This window comes from Poecilia reticulata, chromosome 7, assembly GCF_904066995.2.
Source record: "Poecilia reticulata chromosome 7, P_reticulata-male-v2, whole genome shotgun sequence".
NCBI classification, from domain to species: domain Eukaryota; kingdom Metazoa; phylum Chordata; class Actinopteri; order Cyprinodontiformes; family Poeciliidae; genus Poecilia; species Poecilia reticulata.
This window is the reverse complement of record NC_088836.1, coordinates 19,252,337-19,269,818: the sequence shown is the minus strand read 5'-3', so window position 1 is coordinate 19,269,818 and position 17,482 is coordinate 19,252,337. Positions and strand designations below refer to the sequence as shown.

Sequence of the window (17,482 nt, the reverse complement as noted above, 5' to 3'; positions counted from 1 at the left end):
GAAGATCTGTACAATTTTTTTGGTCTACACTGATATATATGTCTTTAGTTTCACTGCCCAGTATTCAGGACTATTGGAAGCAAAACAATATTTTGTCTGTGCCCCTTCCATGCAAAGTGATGTGTTTGTGCACAAATGAATGAATTACCTACATTTTGTTGATGATAATCTTCTAAACATGAGTTGCATTTTCTTTTGTGATTGCATGCCAAGCTGTTCTGTAAACGTTTTAATGTTTTTGATTCAAATAATAAAAATAAGGACGGATTCCACAAAAATCCAAGAAGAAGCTGACGTCATTATACGCGACACTTACACCCCGGTGAGTAGAAACCTGTATCTGTCAAAAATGTTTTTGTACTCTAAAACCAAAAAATAACTCCAAAGTGTTACGTTATAAAGTTATTGATGGTAGCTCGGTCATCCGAGAGGGACTCAGAGTAGAGCCGCTGCTCCTCCACGTCGAGAGGAGCCAGTTGAGGTGGCTCGGGCATCTGGTCAGGATGCGGACGCCTCCCTGGTGAGGTGTCCCGGGCACGTCCCACCGGGAGGAGGCCTCGGGGAAGACCCAGAACACGCTCCACACACTATGGCTCTCGGCTGGCCTGGGAACGCCTTGGGGTTCCCCCGGAGGAGCTGGAAGAAGTGGCTGGGGAGAGGGAAGTCTGGGTCTCCCTTCTGAAGCTGCTGCCCCCGCGACCCGACCCCGGATAAGCGGAAGGAAATGGATGGATGGATGGATGGATGAATGGATGTTTGCCATCCTAAGAGACAAACATCCCTTACCTCTTAGGATGTTTGCCATACAAACACATGGAGTTTCAAAATAATGGACAACATCTTGTTTCAATCATCTAGACCAGTGGTTCTTAACCTTTTTTGAGGTACCGAACCCCCCAGTTTCATATGCGCATTCACCGAACCCTTCTTATTCCTCCTCCTCCACTCCACCCCCGACACACAACATACTTTGCGGTATTCTGATTTAGTAATGTAATTATATTAGCTGTGTTACCACCCCCACGCCACTAGAGGCAGTAGCAACCCCGAAAAGATGCGACTAAGGAGCAGATTTAGACTATAGAATTTGGTAAAAAGAGTGGAACTCCTTGAATCAGTGCTCCTCCGCAGCACTGATTGGCTAAGCTATGCAACGTGATCCTCTGCAGCAAGTGATGGCAAAGCGGCGCGTCATCACGACTTTACACAAGTGTGTCTTTACCTCCGCGGCAGAGGCTCCGCCTACTCACCGAACCCCTGGGGTTCGATCGAACCCAGGTTAAGAACCACTGATCCAGACCAACAATGGAAATTTTGACACTAAGAATGAAAAATATCTGGACACACCCATCACTGAATGTGATATAGTACAACAGCTGATGCTTCTTTGCCATTTTTGATCATCTGTAACAAAACATACTCATGCCAAGAATGAAACAGGTTCATCACACCATTGATTGTTGCAGCCCTTTAAATCCACATCAACTTGTCATTATGTGATCAATGGATTCCTGTAGTAAAGGAACTCGGCACGAAGACTTGTTTATTCATCACTGCCACAAAGTGATTTGGAAAGGTTTCATTTCAAAATGATTGCATTTTGTTTGCTCTCTATACTTTGAATGAATTTCACTCAATAGCTGCATATTAATTGGCTCCATTTATCTTGTAAAATGAATGAGTCACCAAGAATTCACCCATTTCTCTGTGGGGTTTAGCATGAGTTATGTAAAACAATCAGACAAAACAACTTGTTTCTTTAATCTTTAGCTTCAGATGACTTCATAGTATTCCTCTCAATTTAAACAATTGTGACTCTATGACTACTGAAGAAAAGGGATTTTCGAGCTGGTTTGGAGTTTTCTGCAGAGAATTTGGAGAAGCCAGTGAAAGAATGGGAGAATAACATCCTGTTTATTGACGGCAAACATGAAATCTCTGAATGTCACTGCAAACACCAACTTTAGAGTAAGAATAATAGGGCATCTCACAAAAAAACATGCCAAAAATTATATTTGTAGGTGGGAAAATCATGGTTTGATTTACTATGAAGTATTGTTTTCATATTAATTCCAATTTCATCCATAATTTTATTTGTGAAATTATGAGCTCTAACTCTTTGTATTTGTGAATTACTTGGATTACATCCGTTTTATTTCTTTTGCCCCATTAAAAAAAAAAAAGTTAAATTAAGAACATTGATGTGTTCAATACTTAGTTTGCTGACTTTATTTCTTTGGCAGTAACAGTAGAAACGTCCATCATTTTATGCAACGTATGCCTCTTAAATATAATGATGTCTGAAATACAAGCATATGCAGTATTAAACTATGGGCAACACCTTGTTTCAATAATCCAAAAAAAAAAAAAAAAAAAAAGGATGGAAACCTTGATAAGAATGAAAAATATCTGGACACACCCATCACTGAAGGTGATATAGTACAACAGCTGATGCTTCTTTGCCGTTTTTGATAATCTGTAACAAAACAAACTCATGCCAAGAATGAAACAGGTTCATCGCACCATTGATTGTTGAAGCCATTTAAATCCAGAACAACTTGTTCTTATGTGATCAATGGATTCTTGTAGTAAAGGAACTCGGCCAAAAGACTTGCATAATCTTCACTGCCAGAAACAGTGATTTGGAAAGGTTTCATTTCAAAATGGTTGCATCTACCTCTCCATCTTTGAATGAATTTCGATCTACAGCTGCATATTAATTGGCTCCATTTATCATGTAAAGTGAATTATGATCCCACCAGTTTCAATTCCTGAAAAGGAAAGACATAGCATCATAACATAGGCACAACACTGATTGTTTCATGTTAATTGAAAGAGCAGTTTAAAATGCCCAGCATGTTGGTCTGAAATCAGTGTGATGGTGATACTGGCATGAACATGATATAAGATTTCTTTGCAGCTTGTGATTGTAACTCTTGGTGGAATCAATCACCAAGAATTCACCTGTCACTCTGTGGCTTTTAACATGGGTTATGTAAAACAATCAGACAAAACAACTTGTAACCTTCATCTTTAGCTTCAGATGACTTTATGGCATCCTCTCAATTTAAACAGTTATGAAACATGGGATGATTTCTGAAGAGTTTATTTCAACAGATTTTTTCAAACCATCAGGGTTGCATTCAGAAACCACAGCAACCAACATTAGATTTTTTTTAAAACACAATCAAGCAAAGATCTGATAAGGCCACAACATGATTAGATAAAATGTAAAGACTCAAATGTTTCCATCAGACCTGCAAGGCAGAGATGAGAGGAGGAAGCAGAGGAATTTTCTGGAGAAACAATAAATAAAGGTGTATCAAAACATTCAACCAAAACGCAACCCTAAATGAAATAAATAGAAAGGGAGTTTCTCCATCATCTCAAGTAATAAAAATAAAATGTAAACACTTTAAATGTGCAGAGCTGGTTCTTTAAATGCAGCAGACCGATAGTCGTTATTAAAGGCCGAGTAAAATTTGATGACGATACAGTTTTGAAAATTATAAAAGGCCTTTAACCTTCCAATTTAATAAACAAAAGCAATTAAAAGAAACTATAAAATAAATATGCATTACTAAATTTAAAATTTTTCTGAAACAAACCTTGTCTGTGACCGTTTCACTAAATGTTTTTCTAATTTCTGTGTTCTGTATAAAAAGCTATTTTCTGGGCTCTTGTATAAAAATATACTTATCATGTAACAGTCATCTTTGTTTACTTCTCATGTGCAACAGGGTGCAGCCGTCTGTCTCTCTCCGCTCACTGAAAGTTAAGCTGAGTCTTAGCTTTCTTGAGTCCATTCATGTGAGCGTTTGTTTCCTTGGAGCTGCAGCCATCACTGTCCTCGCCTTCGTTGTTGGTGCACCAGCTGGGTTTCAGAGGAGTCAGCTCAGGTGCTATGACATCTCCATCCTACAGGTAAGAAACAAATGTTTGGTATGAGATTTGCAAGAATGCAGAGCCTCCAGAATTAAAACACCAGTAAAAGGTTGGGTAGTTTTACCATTATTAAATTAAATGCAAATGTTAACTTATTTTTACTATAACACCCATCTATACCACCATCAGGCACTGGTGTATTGTTCCAGTTTTGCTTGTATCCATCCATCCATATTACTATAAATGTATTTGAGAGTGCTGCTGCAAAAAAATGGGACAAAACTGCCAGAACACTTTGAGCTTTCAGTGTGTGCTTTCTTGAAGTGCAAACATGGCGCATGGGTTATGAGCGCTGAACAAACACGCAAAACAGTATCTGATGGGGAAATGCAAATCAACATAACAGGATCATATAGTTTGTTCCATTTCCAAAAACCAGTCTGAAAAATTGTAAGATTGAGAAAAGCCTGCGGCTTCATGAGCAGAAGATGGTAGAACTACAACATGTTCATCTTTATGAGGGTTTTTGTCATAGTATGACTAAATTAAAGAGTAATATCTTAAGTTGTGTCAACAACAAATGTGCGTCGTGTTCATTAGTTTATTTTTTTTATAGAAAGTTACTAAAAAAAGTAACATCTGACATAATGCATATTAAGGTTTATTGGGTTTAGTTAATACTTTGAACTAATAGGCCTCTGACACCATCCATACATATTGAGTAGTGCTCTGTTACTGCAGAGCCTTAGAAAAGGAGGAAAATCTGCTTTTTAATGTTATAACATAACATTAAAATGTTAAATATCTGACCAACTGTTTATGCCATGCAGTCTGCAGAAATACCTGAGGCTTTGAGAAGTTCCTGTCCATGCACCACTGAACAAAGTGCTTCTTGGCGGCCTCCAGGGTTCTCTCATCCGTCTTCTTACAGTACACCCTGACCAGCTGTTCAGCAAAGTGCTCTGGGAGAAGTTTAGATACCTACAAGGAATGACGGCACCACATAAATTATCTTTGGTAATTAAGTTCAAAACAGAGGCAGAAAAATTTTAGACATTTATGTCAAACTGCTGTCTTTGGGGGTAATAACTTTCAGATCGATTCCTGGTCCAAAATGGCTAAATCAAGTGGCTAATCTTGTTAGCAAGCAAATAGGTTCTACAGAGGCCTGATAATGAAAGAGGTACAGTGGATTTGATTTTACGTTAAATCTTTACCTGGTTTTTATTGATTTTTATGGCTTTTGTTGGGTCATCCTTGCAGTAAAAACGAACGTTATTGATGGGGTTCTTTTCCTTCATCCCATAGTCCATCATGATAACCTACAAGAAAAGAATATTTCACCAAATAAAAACAGACAAAAAACCTCAACTGTTTTCCCCCAAAAAATTAACTCCTAAAGTTTTGCAGAAATAGATTTTTTTTTTTTTTTTTTTACAAAACTCACGCTGACAACAAAGTCCTCTGGCTTAAGATCAACATCATGAGAGCCACTGTGGGGAATGGACTGAGCCAAATCTGCCTCCCAGCTGTGAATATTTTCCTTAAGGTAAGAAAATAATTGATAAAGTGAGAAGACATCTCTATTTAAACATTAAGATGAAACACAAAAACTAGTGCAGTAAATCTGAGTTTTTATAAATTATTTTTCATTATTTCTGCTCCTTTTAGTTTATTTCCCAGTTTCCAGAATGTAACTTAATGCAGCCCGACAGTGTGTAATTTCAAAATATGCAAACAATTCAGGCATCTTAGCCTTCTAATTACTTACATTTACAAAACAGCTGTCCAATTACAAACAAACCTGAGTGACGGTCAAGGCTTTGTCCGGCTGGGTTTGCCCCAGACACTTGTAGAGTTTCCGGCAGATGATTTTGTGCAGTATCATCTTTGCTTCTGCAAGCTCTGGAGAGGATGAGTTCAGGATCTGTTCAAACACGTTATCTACAAAACAAAGAGAGAGAAGAAAAAGTTATGTCAACTCAAGAAACTTATCCAATTCATTGAGACAGATAACCACAAGAGAAAACTTGAAATTAATGGTAAAAGACCATTAACTTCAAGACTGGCATACCTTTGTGTTCATGGTTTTTCTAAATTATAGTCATGGAGCCTAATTTACATTTGACAAGTATTATACCACCTCTCATTTAAGAAAAAGATGCAATGAAGGGAAAACAACTATATACTAAAAAGGTAAGTGACAAATGCAGCAGGTCATATTCTGACTTCACACTTTAAAGAGTCACATATAGGGACATGTGACTGACAGTTTATGTTACATCAACAGATCTGAGTAAGGAGTCACTATGACTGGCTGCATAGAGATGTGAAACACAGCGAGTCAGCTCTATAGAAAAAGATGCATCTTAATACATTTAAAACTCTTTAAAAATATATTTCAGGGAATCCATTAAAAAAAGTGAAATAACTTTCTTTACTGATTCGCTACGCAAAATGTGACATCTCTTACAGCAAATACAAAACTAAATGGTAATAAATTGGATTGCATAAGCAATCTAAAGATTTTTTCTTAAGGAAATTAGACAAATCCAGTGAACGGGCTGTAGCTTAGATTTTTCTTCATGTAAAGTTGCTCTAGTTTAATTTTGTATACAGATGTTACACAATTGGAGAGCTACTTCAATGACTGCTGTATCCCAGGTGCACAAAGGAATAAAAAAAAATGCTTGTGTCACTTTAAACAGTGAATGCAAACTTCTGGTTTTAACAGTATGTGTACAATCACAGGTATTGGAATAAATACTTAGTAGGATATTATATTCCAAGTGCCAAATTATGTATGTTGCCTGCTGGATGGGTTTTCACTTTCTTCAATGGAAATGTAAATTTTTTGTAGCTGAGATGTTAAAGCTCAAACAGTAGTTGGGACACTGATGAAGGAAAATAACGAACAGAAACATGGATTAATCATCATCATTGCATTATTCAACAACACTATTATTACTACATGTTTTTATCATATTGTGCTGTCTTAAAATCAACCCATGACTTATCACAATCTATGATTTATTACCTCACAGCATATGTTTCAAAGGCTCATTCAGCTTTGACTAAAAGATTACATGTAAATTTACAGTGTTTATTTCTGACCTGTCAGCTTTGTGTAGGCCACCATGTCATCAATGGCTGTGGACAGAGTGAAGATTTTCCCCTCAGAACCTTCAACATGGATGTGCTGATCCGCTTTTAAAAATGCTTCTGTGATCCTGTGGATGTAGATCAAACTTATGAGGACTTCAGGAAAAACTGCTACATGGTCCAAGAAGGAAAAATCACAGTAACTGAGCAAAAGAAAAGAGAAATAACTCACATTGTCTCGATGATGTTGCCCACTTTGTGCTGGTAGGCTCTTCTGTGGAGACAGTTCCTAGTGTGGAACATGTCGTACAGATTGCCCACCTCCTGTTTAAAACCACATCCTGAATGTTAGTGACCGACTTTCACATTTTCTAACCTGTTAATTAAGAAATTAAAAAATAAAATTACACCTTGTCTCTTGTGCAGATGTGCTTCTGCCCATCCACTTCACAGACCCTTGCAAATTTTAGGAAGCGCCGATAATCAAAATTGTTCTGGATGCCTAAATGATAGCAATCCCTGAGGACAGAGAGCGAAACAAAAACATTATACAATAAGAATTGTATAATATATGCAATAGGAACATAATTCACATTAAATGTTGATTTAGCATTGAACTGTCAAATCCAAACAGTTCCCCACCTTGCAAAATAATCCCATTTATCCACATCAATACCGTTATTCTTGTTGGCGACAATCTCATAGAGGAAGGACTTGTCTTTAGAACGGCCTTTGTACGGCCACTGTGGAGAAGAAAAAAAAAACTAATGAGTTCATCATTGGTAAATATTGATTTAGGAGGCTGAAACATATGCTTTATGATTCAGGTGTGGTCATTTATGACGTCAATCCCTCTTCAACAAACACACTTGAAAATCCACATCAGTCCAAACACCTGTTGTATTACCCTTTTACTGTAAACATGTCCTGAAACTTTCCATCCAATGGATTGTGGTGGGTTTTGGTACTGCAACTAATGCCACCAGATTCTTTCATTTAAATTCAATTTAATGTTGGAGACAATATAAATAATAGATGGACATTTACGTTTGTCTGTGGAATTCTGCTGTGGTACATTGATGGAGCTGCTGACTTAATTTGGATTAAACAAAAGTGCAAATAATTGATATTCATTTTAATTGTATATTTTGATTTGTTGTTTAAGACTAGTTGTGGGTTTAAGTAGTGTTTCACTGGGGATGTTTCCCCGTAACGTATAATTACAGAGTGATCTTTTTAAATGTCCTGTCAGCTTAACATCTTTTAATACAAAAACACGGTGGACCACCGGTGGACAGCCTTGGCACCCCGACCACCGGGCTTAGCAAATTTTCTGGGGGAAACCTTGCATTATGTGTTGTAGTTTGGTTCTTATGTCCTGGATCACTACTGCTGATGCCATCACATGACTGTCACATGATTTAAAATAGTGGTGTGCATAGCTTAACCGTTTTATAAAAGAGCCAAGAACTAGAAACGTCACCTCTGTGATTTGGAACAGTGGGGGTTGCTGCAAGTTTTATTATGTTAAATTAAAGACATTTTATAATCTTACTTTTATAGCCATGTGAACTTAAAAAATCCTAAAGCATTTTGGAGATTTAATTTGGGGGACAAAAATGCCATCAGAGTGCTTTACCTTTGCAATTTTGGGCCACAAAGTAAAAAGTTTGGACTCCACTGGGTAGGATTTTATAAGGCCCAAACTTGAGAAGATTAAATAATTTTTTTAGACTTTTCAGAAACTATGAATGTTGCAATAACACAGCCAGGAATAGTGATACAGAGTGTGCGCAGTTTGGTGTCTTCAACACATTGATCACCTTTTTTCCTCGACCTGAGCTGCTCTCTGTCGGTCCTGCGATCTGCTCCTTGATAAAGTCCAGGTCCTCTGGCAGCACCAGACCGTGCTCCTCCATGACCGGTCTCAGGCGGTTGTCAGCCACAAGGTAGTCAAACATTTTTAGAGAGGCAGCCTCGTGCTGCAAGATACAAAAACGTATTTAAAAAAGGAACAGGTTCAACATCATAAAATCAGCAGAATGTGAACGGATGACGACTTCCGGTTTGAACAGAAGGAGCTCAGCTGATATTACAGATAACAGCAGCTGTTGCAAACTCTTCTTTTACTCACGTTTGTAAAGACTCTGTATAGTCGTTCTCAAGTCTGTATCAGTCTGGGCCATAAAATGCGCCGTTACCTCAACAACTGACATTAACAGCTTTGTGCAGAAGCCCTGGCTGACAGAAATGCTTACCTTCCTCAATTAAAATCTTCAGATCTATAAATTCACAATATGGTTGAATCCAGCAGGCAGGACTTTCTGGCATACTTGAGTTTTTACATCTATTAAAACATTTATGTTGTAGTAAACTGGCTTCCACACAGTGGTCCAAGTCTTTTTCCCCACCAAGCTAATACTTCAAACCATCTTCCCTGTGAAATGACCAAAAAGCACAGATATAAATGGAAGATCTTTGTTCCTGATTTAATGTGGTGGAAAATTGATCAGGATAATTATAATATTATGGTCATGCCTTTATTTTAATGACAAATGTCAGTTGTATACCAACAACAGCAGTCATTTGATTTACAGCTGAACTCTTACAGTGTGACTTTTTTGACATCTCCTTAGCTGCCAAATTATTTGGTTGTGACTCATAATTACAGCTGAAATTGGCTTCAACCAAACAAGGAACACCCTGTCTTGATACTGGTGAGCAAACAGACAAGAAAAACCAGACCATGCACCTCGTGGAGAGGAAAAATAGAAGAAAAATAAATAAATAAATAAGTCTTACCTTCCAGTTAATTCCTGGACGTGCTTTGGGTATAAACATGCCATCGAACATATGTGAAAAAGGTCCATGTCCTGGAAGGGGAAGAACACAGCAATACTGGTTTTAACTAGATCTTGCTAGTTTCAGAGGCAACTAGCAAGTTGAAACACATTATCAGCAACTCCTCTTCTGTTCTTACACCCAGAAACTGAAGCCAAAGAAGTGGGAAACATCTGAGATGAAACCCACAAAGAAGTTCAGTGTTAAACCAAAATAAATAATTTTAGCTTGATTAGACTGGGTTGTGCAATAAATCAATCTCTGAGCTGCACATAGCTTTAGACACTCAGCTTTTATGTAAACATACTTCAGGATGTGCTTATAACTACATTACTTCAAAATTTAAGACAAACTAATCCGTGAGTGGACACAACAACAGTTGATGTGGAGCAACGGGCTTTTAAAAAGAATAGTAAAGCCTCTTCCTTTCCTCATTAGAAAAGGGTCAACATCCAAACTAAAGCTAACTAATACCAAGTCCCTAAAAGTTCAGAGTGCTGCTCGTCTCCAGACCGATACTGTGAAGTCGTATGCCCAGAGCAGCACTGACCAAGGTCGTGGCAGAGTCCAGCGATCTGCACGCAGAGAATGTCCCTGCGAGAGATGAGGAGCTCCGGCTGCTTCTCGTTGAGAGCTTGAACAAGTCGTCCGGCCAAGTAGCCAACCCTGTAATCAGCCAAAAACACAACAAAGTGTCACGAGAGAGACACAGCGGTTTTTTCACTTGGCCAGCTTGACATATCTGGCCAAGTGAAAACAAACATTTCCATTTTAAAATGCAGCGCCTTGGTGAAGCCTCCACACCCTGTCATTTTGTTGCACATAGTAATATTTTTTATGTGGCAGGTCAGCATTTCCATTTCACGTGCATTGTAAAGTGAAAATAAAAGAACAGGTAGGTTATAAATCTCTCATTTATAGCCTCAATGTGGGGAAATTCACGTGTCACAAGAGCAAGTTATGGTCAAGCACATTCACCTTGAAGGTTTTTAAAGATATATAATTAAACATATGTGTGAATAAAAAAATTTATTATTTACAAGAACTGGAAAAAAAACTGCAAACAACTGGGATGAGCAATTTTTTTTTTTTTTTTTGGAGCAGTGATCGTTATAATGTCTTACAAGTCCTGGGAGGAACAATCTGTATGTTTGAAAATATTGAAAATTGCTGTTCTGAGACACTACATCCAGTCTGAATGAGTGTTTTTTTTTCCCAGTAGTTAGGGGGAAAAAAATCTCTAAACATGCAAAGCAAGGAGAGGTGCAGCTGTAATTGCAGCGAAAGGTACAGCTGCAAATGATTGTGACTCTCAGTGTCTGAATACAAATGCATGCTCCAGAATTAAGATTGTATTTGTAAATGTGTGTGAAATTATTTTCTTCTCACATAGCAATAACACACTTTGTTTTGGTTTATCAACTACAAACCCAAATAAATTAAATAAACTAAAAGCTTGTGGTTGCAACTTGACAAAATGAGACAAACCTTCCGGGGAACCGATAATTTTGCAAGGCACTGTGTGAGCATTTCTCTCCCAAATCCATTGCCTAAACCAGGGGTGTCAAACTCCAGTCCTGAAGGGCCGCTGTCCTGCAGTTTTTAGATGTGCCACAGGTACAAAACACCTGAATCAAATGGCTTAATTACCTCCTCAGTTCTCCAGAGCCTTGCTAATGACCTAATTATTCTATTCAGGTGTGGTGCAGCAGAGGCACTTCTAAAAGTTGCAGGACACCGGCCCTTGAGGACTGGAGTTTGACACCCCTGGCCTAAACTTAATTAACAGCAACTAGAAGCAGCATGTAGACATTTACCCAATACTGTGTTCAAAGCGGTTGTGGGACGCTCCAGGAAAAACGTGATACGTCCCTCCAAGCTGCTTGATGTTTCGAAGTCGTTGAAACTGAGGCGTGTCGATGATCTTGATGAGAAGCGGGTGCAGCTCCACGTGGCCGTGGATGGGATCATTGAAGACCTGACAAACGGGCAGTAAAAAGATATTAGAACAGGATCAGTTCTACTTTCACGATCAACAGCATGAAAAAGGGGTCAAAGGGGTCAAAACAGAAACACAGAGCAGTTTCTTCTTCCTTTGTGCCGTCTGTGTAGATGCCCTTGGACCTACAGTCTGCTTAATGTTATCTGAACAGCCTTGACAGTCTGTCTTAGTGGGAAAATGTTTACCTTGCTGGGTTCAGCTCCAATCTGCCACAGTTTCCTGAGGCTGTGCAGAATCTGCAGACGGTCACCGAGACACCTGAAGTGAACAATCAGAAGATTTTCCTTTAAAAACCTTCCTGAGCTACAGATTCAACGTAGAAGCAGAAAATGAAGTAGTGGTCACGTTTCCCTTTATCCACGATGCCATGTCGTTTTGTGGAAAGATGTAAAGGCTTACTTTATGCCAATCTTTTCCAGGTCTTCATCCTTGAGGTACCTCAGTCCCACACCTGTAATCTTCTCAGCTGAATCCCATCAGAACAAAAAACGCAACGTCAGTAGACATGTACAAACCAAACATCCATGCTTGCCAAACGTCATGTTTGCCTTGCTAACAAGCATTATATTTATTTTCTGACCAACTAAAAGTAAAGCGAACCTCTGAACTTATCCTTCCACTCGTCAAGTCCTTCTCTTTGCAGGTACTGACAGGTTTCCTCGACTCCCCACCGCATGAAGCCGGAGTCCGGAGGCGAGCCTCGGACCACTGACACTCCCTTCTCCGGGGTTTTGAACTCCTCATCCGAGCTAGCAGCTGGCCCCATGGATCGCTTTCGACTCGCCATGTCGATCACAATAACAGGCGTTTAGCTGGTTGTCTGAATGAAGACGGGAATAAGTGAAGCCGGAAGCAGTTTCTCCACGCTGTCTGAGACGCAGCTGATTCGGCACCGAGAGTGGAGAAAGAAGGTGAAAATTACCCGGGTTTTGTCGTTTCGCCCGAGCAGCTAAGCTAGTTCAAAACACAAGCGACTTTCCGATTATTTATTTCAAAATAAAAGCCCACTTGCCCCACACCAGTGAAGCGACACGAAACCAAAATAGTTACCATTATTCGTTTATTTAAATAAATGTTATAGTTAGCATGCTCAGGTTATCTTGACACAACTATTCTAACTCTGCTGTGTTCTCCTACTACTCTCTACATTGTTGATTATACTACAATTAAATTCTCTGTTAAGTTTTTTTCTCTTTGTTATTTGTCTTACCACTTAACAGCTGAACATGTTCTGCCAATAAAGTAATGTTCTCTCTCTATTGTTCTCTATTGTATTTGACAATAACCTGTTTCACGTAACACTCCCAGGCATGATAAGGTATCGTACAGTGATGACAAATGGCTTGAAAATCAGCCAGCCACAGGATTTAAACATGCTATGATAGGAAAAAAGAAAATATCAAAAACAGTAAGAAAATGGGTCATTTAAATTTGAAGTGTTGCTTGGCAACTACAATCACTAGTGAGTGTTTGTACTATTATTCTTTGTAAAAGAATGGTATGGGGAATTTCTGATCCAGTCCTTTTGAATAGTGCTCATGTAAATCACACCTCCAATTGTCCCACATTGCTGGAATTCTCTTGCAGTTGTGCAGAACATTATCGACTGACTTTCTGTTTCTTTTCTTGAAAGAGCCTATTGTCTCTTTCCTGGACATTCAAGTCATTCAAGAACCAAATGATGCAACTAACTTTATGCCTTTTCATCCCATAGATCTTAAGATTCAGAGTTTATGTGTCTACCTATGGATTTCTCTTTCTTTATCATACAGAACTTGTGTGGCACTTCTGCTTTTTAATTGTATTTCTTTTTTCTGCTCTGGTCTCTGACATCCAGTTGGTCATTGAAAATGACATGGCATCTTGAGATGAGTTATGCTGAAAGTTTATTCCTGTTATAATGGAGTTGTCCTTTCCACGCCTGTCATATGCTCACTCCAGAAGAGGGATCATTAATAACTTATATTTACTGTGTATTCACTTGAACGACAAATGGCACATCAGGTTCAGCAGACAGAACATGAACAATTGAGCTTGAGTCTAAACAAGAAGTGTAAGTTTTTACATAAAATGTATGTGTGGTTATGTGTTTCGTGCATATTTGGTTAAAATGCATATTCTTCATTTGGTGAAGTAACTCTAGGTAGAGTAGCTGGAAATTTTACTGAAAATTCAGCAACATTATTGTAACAATAATATTCCTCAAGTACACATAAAAAGTATGGTGCAGGCAGTAAGTAGATGTAATTTCTTTAAAAACAACAACATAAAAACTCATGCAGATGTAACTGACTAAATTCAACTATTACCCACCTCTGGTTTATTTTTTGTAGGTTGCTCTTGAAGCACTGAAAAGCATTACAATGAAAATTTAGTAAATTGTTATTTAAAAAAAAAAATCTTTCCTTGGAAGCTCGTTTTTATTTTAATTTGGAAGTTGAACACTTTACTTCCGGTGTGACATGAGCAACCTTTTGACTGGTTATTTTGACGTATCTCAATTGACGCAGCGGGGCGGGGGAAAGTGTGTCGGTGAGCAAATGTAGCATTAGGAAATGTAACGATAATAAGTCGCATCCATAATTTTTAGTCTCCTCTCATTCCATAAAAAAAACAAAAAAAAAAACCAGGAACATTTATGCATCCAGCGCTGTATTGTTGGTAGGGCATTAACAACAATGTGTGTGAAGAACAAAGAAATCAATGCATACGTACTATGGATTACTTTAGTATAACGATCAAGAAGCACAACCAACATTTTGCGTTTTGTTTGCAAAGTGGGACTTTGGGGAGTTAGCAGTAAAAGCGGAAGTATGTGTCTGTTCTTTAGTCACATGAATGACTTGATTATTGTCTATTTTCAATTTATTGACGGTTAGACGTCCAAATTCCTAGGTGTCATTGAATGTACCAAAAAAAAAAAACAAACAAAACACTAGCTCGTTTGCGCACTTTAATTGGCTCATTGATTTACAGATTAATTCATTGATTTATTGATTTGGTTGACAACAGTGGGGCCATGATGACAACAACGAAGACTATGCAGGTTATAGACGTACGGAAATGAGTCGATCGTCTTGCAGACAAACGGTACAAGAGACGGACTCTAAAAATGAAAGCTTCACCCGCTTTACACAAAATATCCTGCTTTACAAAGTTTTCAGTGCTTTAAATTAACACACCATGCGCTTCCGCTCGTCATATTTTTTATAAATAAAAGCTTCCTTTCTAAATAAGACGCATCAAAACTGTATGTCTTTACGAGTTTAATCACAGCATATCCCTTATGCTGTGATTTTATAGAATATAAAATATGATTATTTTGCCCTGTAATCACAGTAATGTGAAATGACATTCAATTAAAGCAGGGGGTGCCCAAAGTCGGCCCACCGGCATCCTGCATGTTTTAGTTCTCTCCCTAGTGGTAGAAACAACCTCCTCAGCAAGTCAATGTTCTCCTCAGGCCCTCTAACGAGCCATCATTTGATGCAGGTGTGCTAAACCAGAGAGAGAACTAAAACTTGCAGGATGCCGGACCTCGAGGACCGACTTTGGACACCCCTGAATTAGAGTCACCATGAGCTAATGCCTGCACCACCATCATCCCAACGATTTTGATTTTGGTTGTGGTATTTCTGTGAAAAACTACTTAAGGATCAACATTAATTATGTTTCCTAGTATTTTTAGTTAAACTGTTTTATAGGGATGGGGCTTGCTTAGCTGTGTTTGTTGTAACGTCTGCTGATTGATATTTTGTTAAAGCTGCAACTGTGAGTTCAAACAGGTCCAAGAGGAAATGATATGAACCTTAAAATCAGTATTTCCCAACGCTGGTCCTCAAGGCACACTGACCTGCATGTTTTAGATGTTCCCCTGCTTCAGCACACATGATTTCAATTGATGACTGATTAACAGGGTTTTGCTGAATTGCAATCATCTGAATGGGATGTGTTGAAGCAGGGGAACATCTAAAACATGAAGGTCAGTGTGCCTTGAGGACCAGGGTTGGGAAACACTGTAATAAAAGGAACTGATAAATGTTTTTTCTGTTACTCCATTTATATATATAAAAAAAATGAAGGACCATGGAGCTAATCATAAATAGGTATGTTCTTTATTAAATGATAAAATTAACCTTTGCGAAAATCCCATCAAAACATCTCAAATTTTCGAATTCTGTCTGCGAATATCTTTCATATTTCAATGTGTTTCAGCAATGACCACAAGATGGCACTGTAGCTCCGGTCTTGGATTGAATTAGCCTTCTTGTAAAATGCTATAAAATGAGTTCCGTTAAGAATGCGAATCACTTTTATTTATTTTGCCAGCTGCTTTTTGTCGAGCCTGCATTTGTCTGGTCTGTTACGAAAAAGCAAAACAAAACATATTAATCTGTTAAAACAGATGTAAAATATTTACCTCCAAACAACAAGCTTTACTCACAAAGCTCACAAATGATGAAAGACAAAACTAAATGTTTGAAACAGAAATACTTTTTTAAATATATATATATATATATATATATATATATATATATATATATATATATATATATAATGTCTACAAGTCCAAAACACACTACCACAAAAGACACAGACAATCAAATCCTGTTTTTCACAAGCCCAGGTTTTATTTTTATTCACTGATGTAATCTTAATTCTTAACCATATGCATTGTTTCTGCTGGGCCGACTCCCAGCATGTTAGTCTGAAACCCAGGTTTATGTCTTGAAACCTTTCCCTGAAGATGATTTTTTAGATGTTTTTAGGGATTTTAAGTAGAACTTTCTTAATGTGTTTAATCACTAGCGTTATTGTATTTACATGTATATAAGTGTGTCAGATGTTCATAATACTGGAAAAGCCTCTTAAGAGCAGAGCCTCTTAAAGTGGCCCATAAACATTTTTCACCCTTGTGCGCTCAATGGTATTTGTATCCACACGTGAGGCACCAAAGCAGAAAGCCTCTTAGCCTACAAGATTTACTTTGCTAAGTATTTGTAATTACTGCAGATATTTGCAATAGTTCAACATTTTTATAATCATTCGTCCACAATCCGTGCCACTTTGAGAGGTTGTCATCCAGATTAGACAGGCTCCTCAGTGCTTAAAAACTTCAGCCGTTCTCCTCTAAGCATCGACGGAGTATGTTTATTTAATGTCACAAGGTTTTCAACTTGTAACATTAAGCTGGATTTACACTGTCAAAACAAGACAACAACTATTAATATTGATTAATTATGAAAAGAAACGAAAAATAATAAAATACAACAACAAAAAAGAAGGAAGTAATTAGTAATCAGCAACATTTTGTGGCCGTATGAGCAAAACTGTAACATGGAAGACAAAATGCTGTTTAACCTGGGATCCCTAACTTCAGTTCCTTTATCAGCGTATATAAAACTTCATTCATCAGCTATTGTCAAAAGATTTTAGCTGTCTATTATAAAAGTGAATATTATACTAATGTACGCATCTTTTCATGAAGAAGAAACTTGCAGTGAGTAATATAATAAGAAATAATGATTTGATTTTAATCATCTAAACATAACATTTTAAGCTGGTTTAGTGAGCAGATTTATTTTGCAGGTCAGCAAGGAGACTGAAAGTCTGGCAGTGGATTCCTGTTGATGTATTTTATTGCTTCCCCGC

General features: G+C 37.9%; 1 protein-coding gene across 1 annotated transcript; it reads right to left on the bottom strand.

Annotated features, from left to right (window-relative positions):
• Nucleotides 1-3,090: 3,090 nt before the first annotated feature.
• samhd1 (SAM domain and HD domain 1) lies at nucleotides 3,091-12,786 on the bottom strand. The gene is made up of 16 exons (XM_008413871.3): nucleotides 12,431-12,786; nucleotides 12,230-12,296; nucleotides 12,016-12,088; nucleotides 11,646-11,806; nucleotides 10,379-10,494; nucleotides 9,790-9,860; nucleotides 8,811-8,969; nucleotides 7,630-7,730; nucleotides 7,398-7,506; nucleotides 7,220-7,311; nucleotides 7,000-7,115; nucleotides 5,690-5,829; nucleotides 5,333-5,428; nucleotides 5,103-5,207; nucleotides 4,729-4,866; nucleotides 3,091-3,918 (listed from the first exon to the last, which is right to left on the bottom strand). Exons 1-16 carry the CDS (start codon nucleotides 12,615-12,617, stop codon nucleotides 3,766-3,768), a joined length of 1,884 nt encoding a protein of 627 aa, XP_008412093.1. The 5' UTR covers nucleotides 12,618-12,786; the 3' UTR covers nucleotides 3,091-3,765.
• Between the last annotated feature and the right edge of the window lie 4,696 nt (nucleotides 12,787-17,482).

Excerpts from the sequence above, each read along its gene's own strand:
- samhd1 (XM_008413871.3), bottom strand. The coding sequence starts at position 12,617 with ATGGCGAGTCGAAAGCGATCCATGGGGCCAGCTGCTAGCTCGGATGAG. Across the intron at positions 5,830-6,999 it reads GGCCTACACAAAGCTGACAG|ATAACGTGTTTGAACAGATC; the intron begins GTCAGAAATAAA and ends TTTGTTTTGTAG. Across the intron at positions 4,867-5,102 it reads TAAAAATCAATAAAAACCAG|GTATCTAAACTTCTCCCAGA; the intron begins GTAAAGATTTAA and ends CATTCCTTGTAG.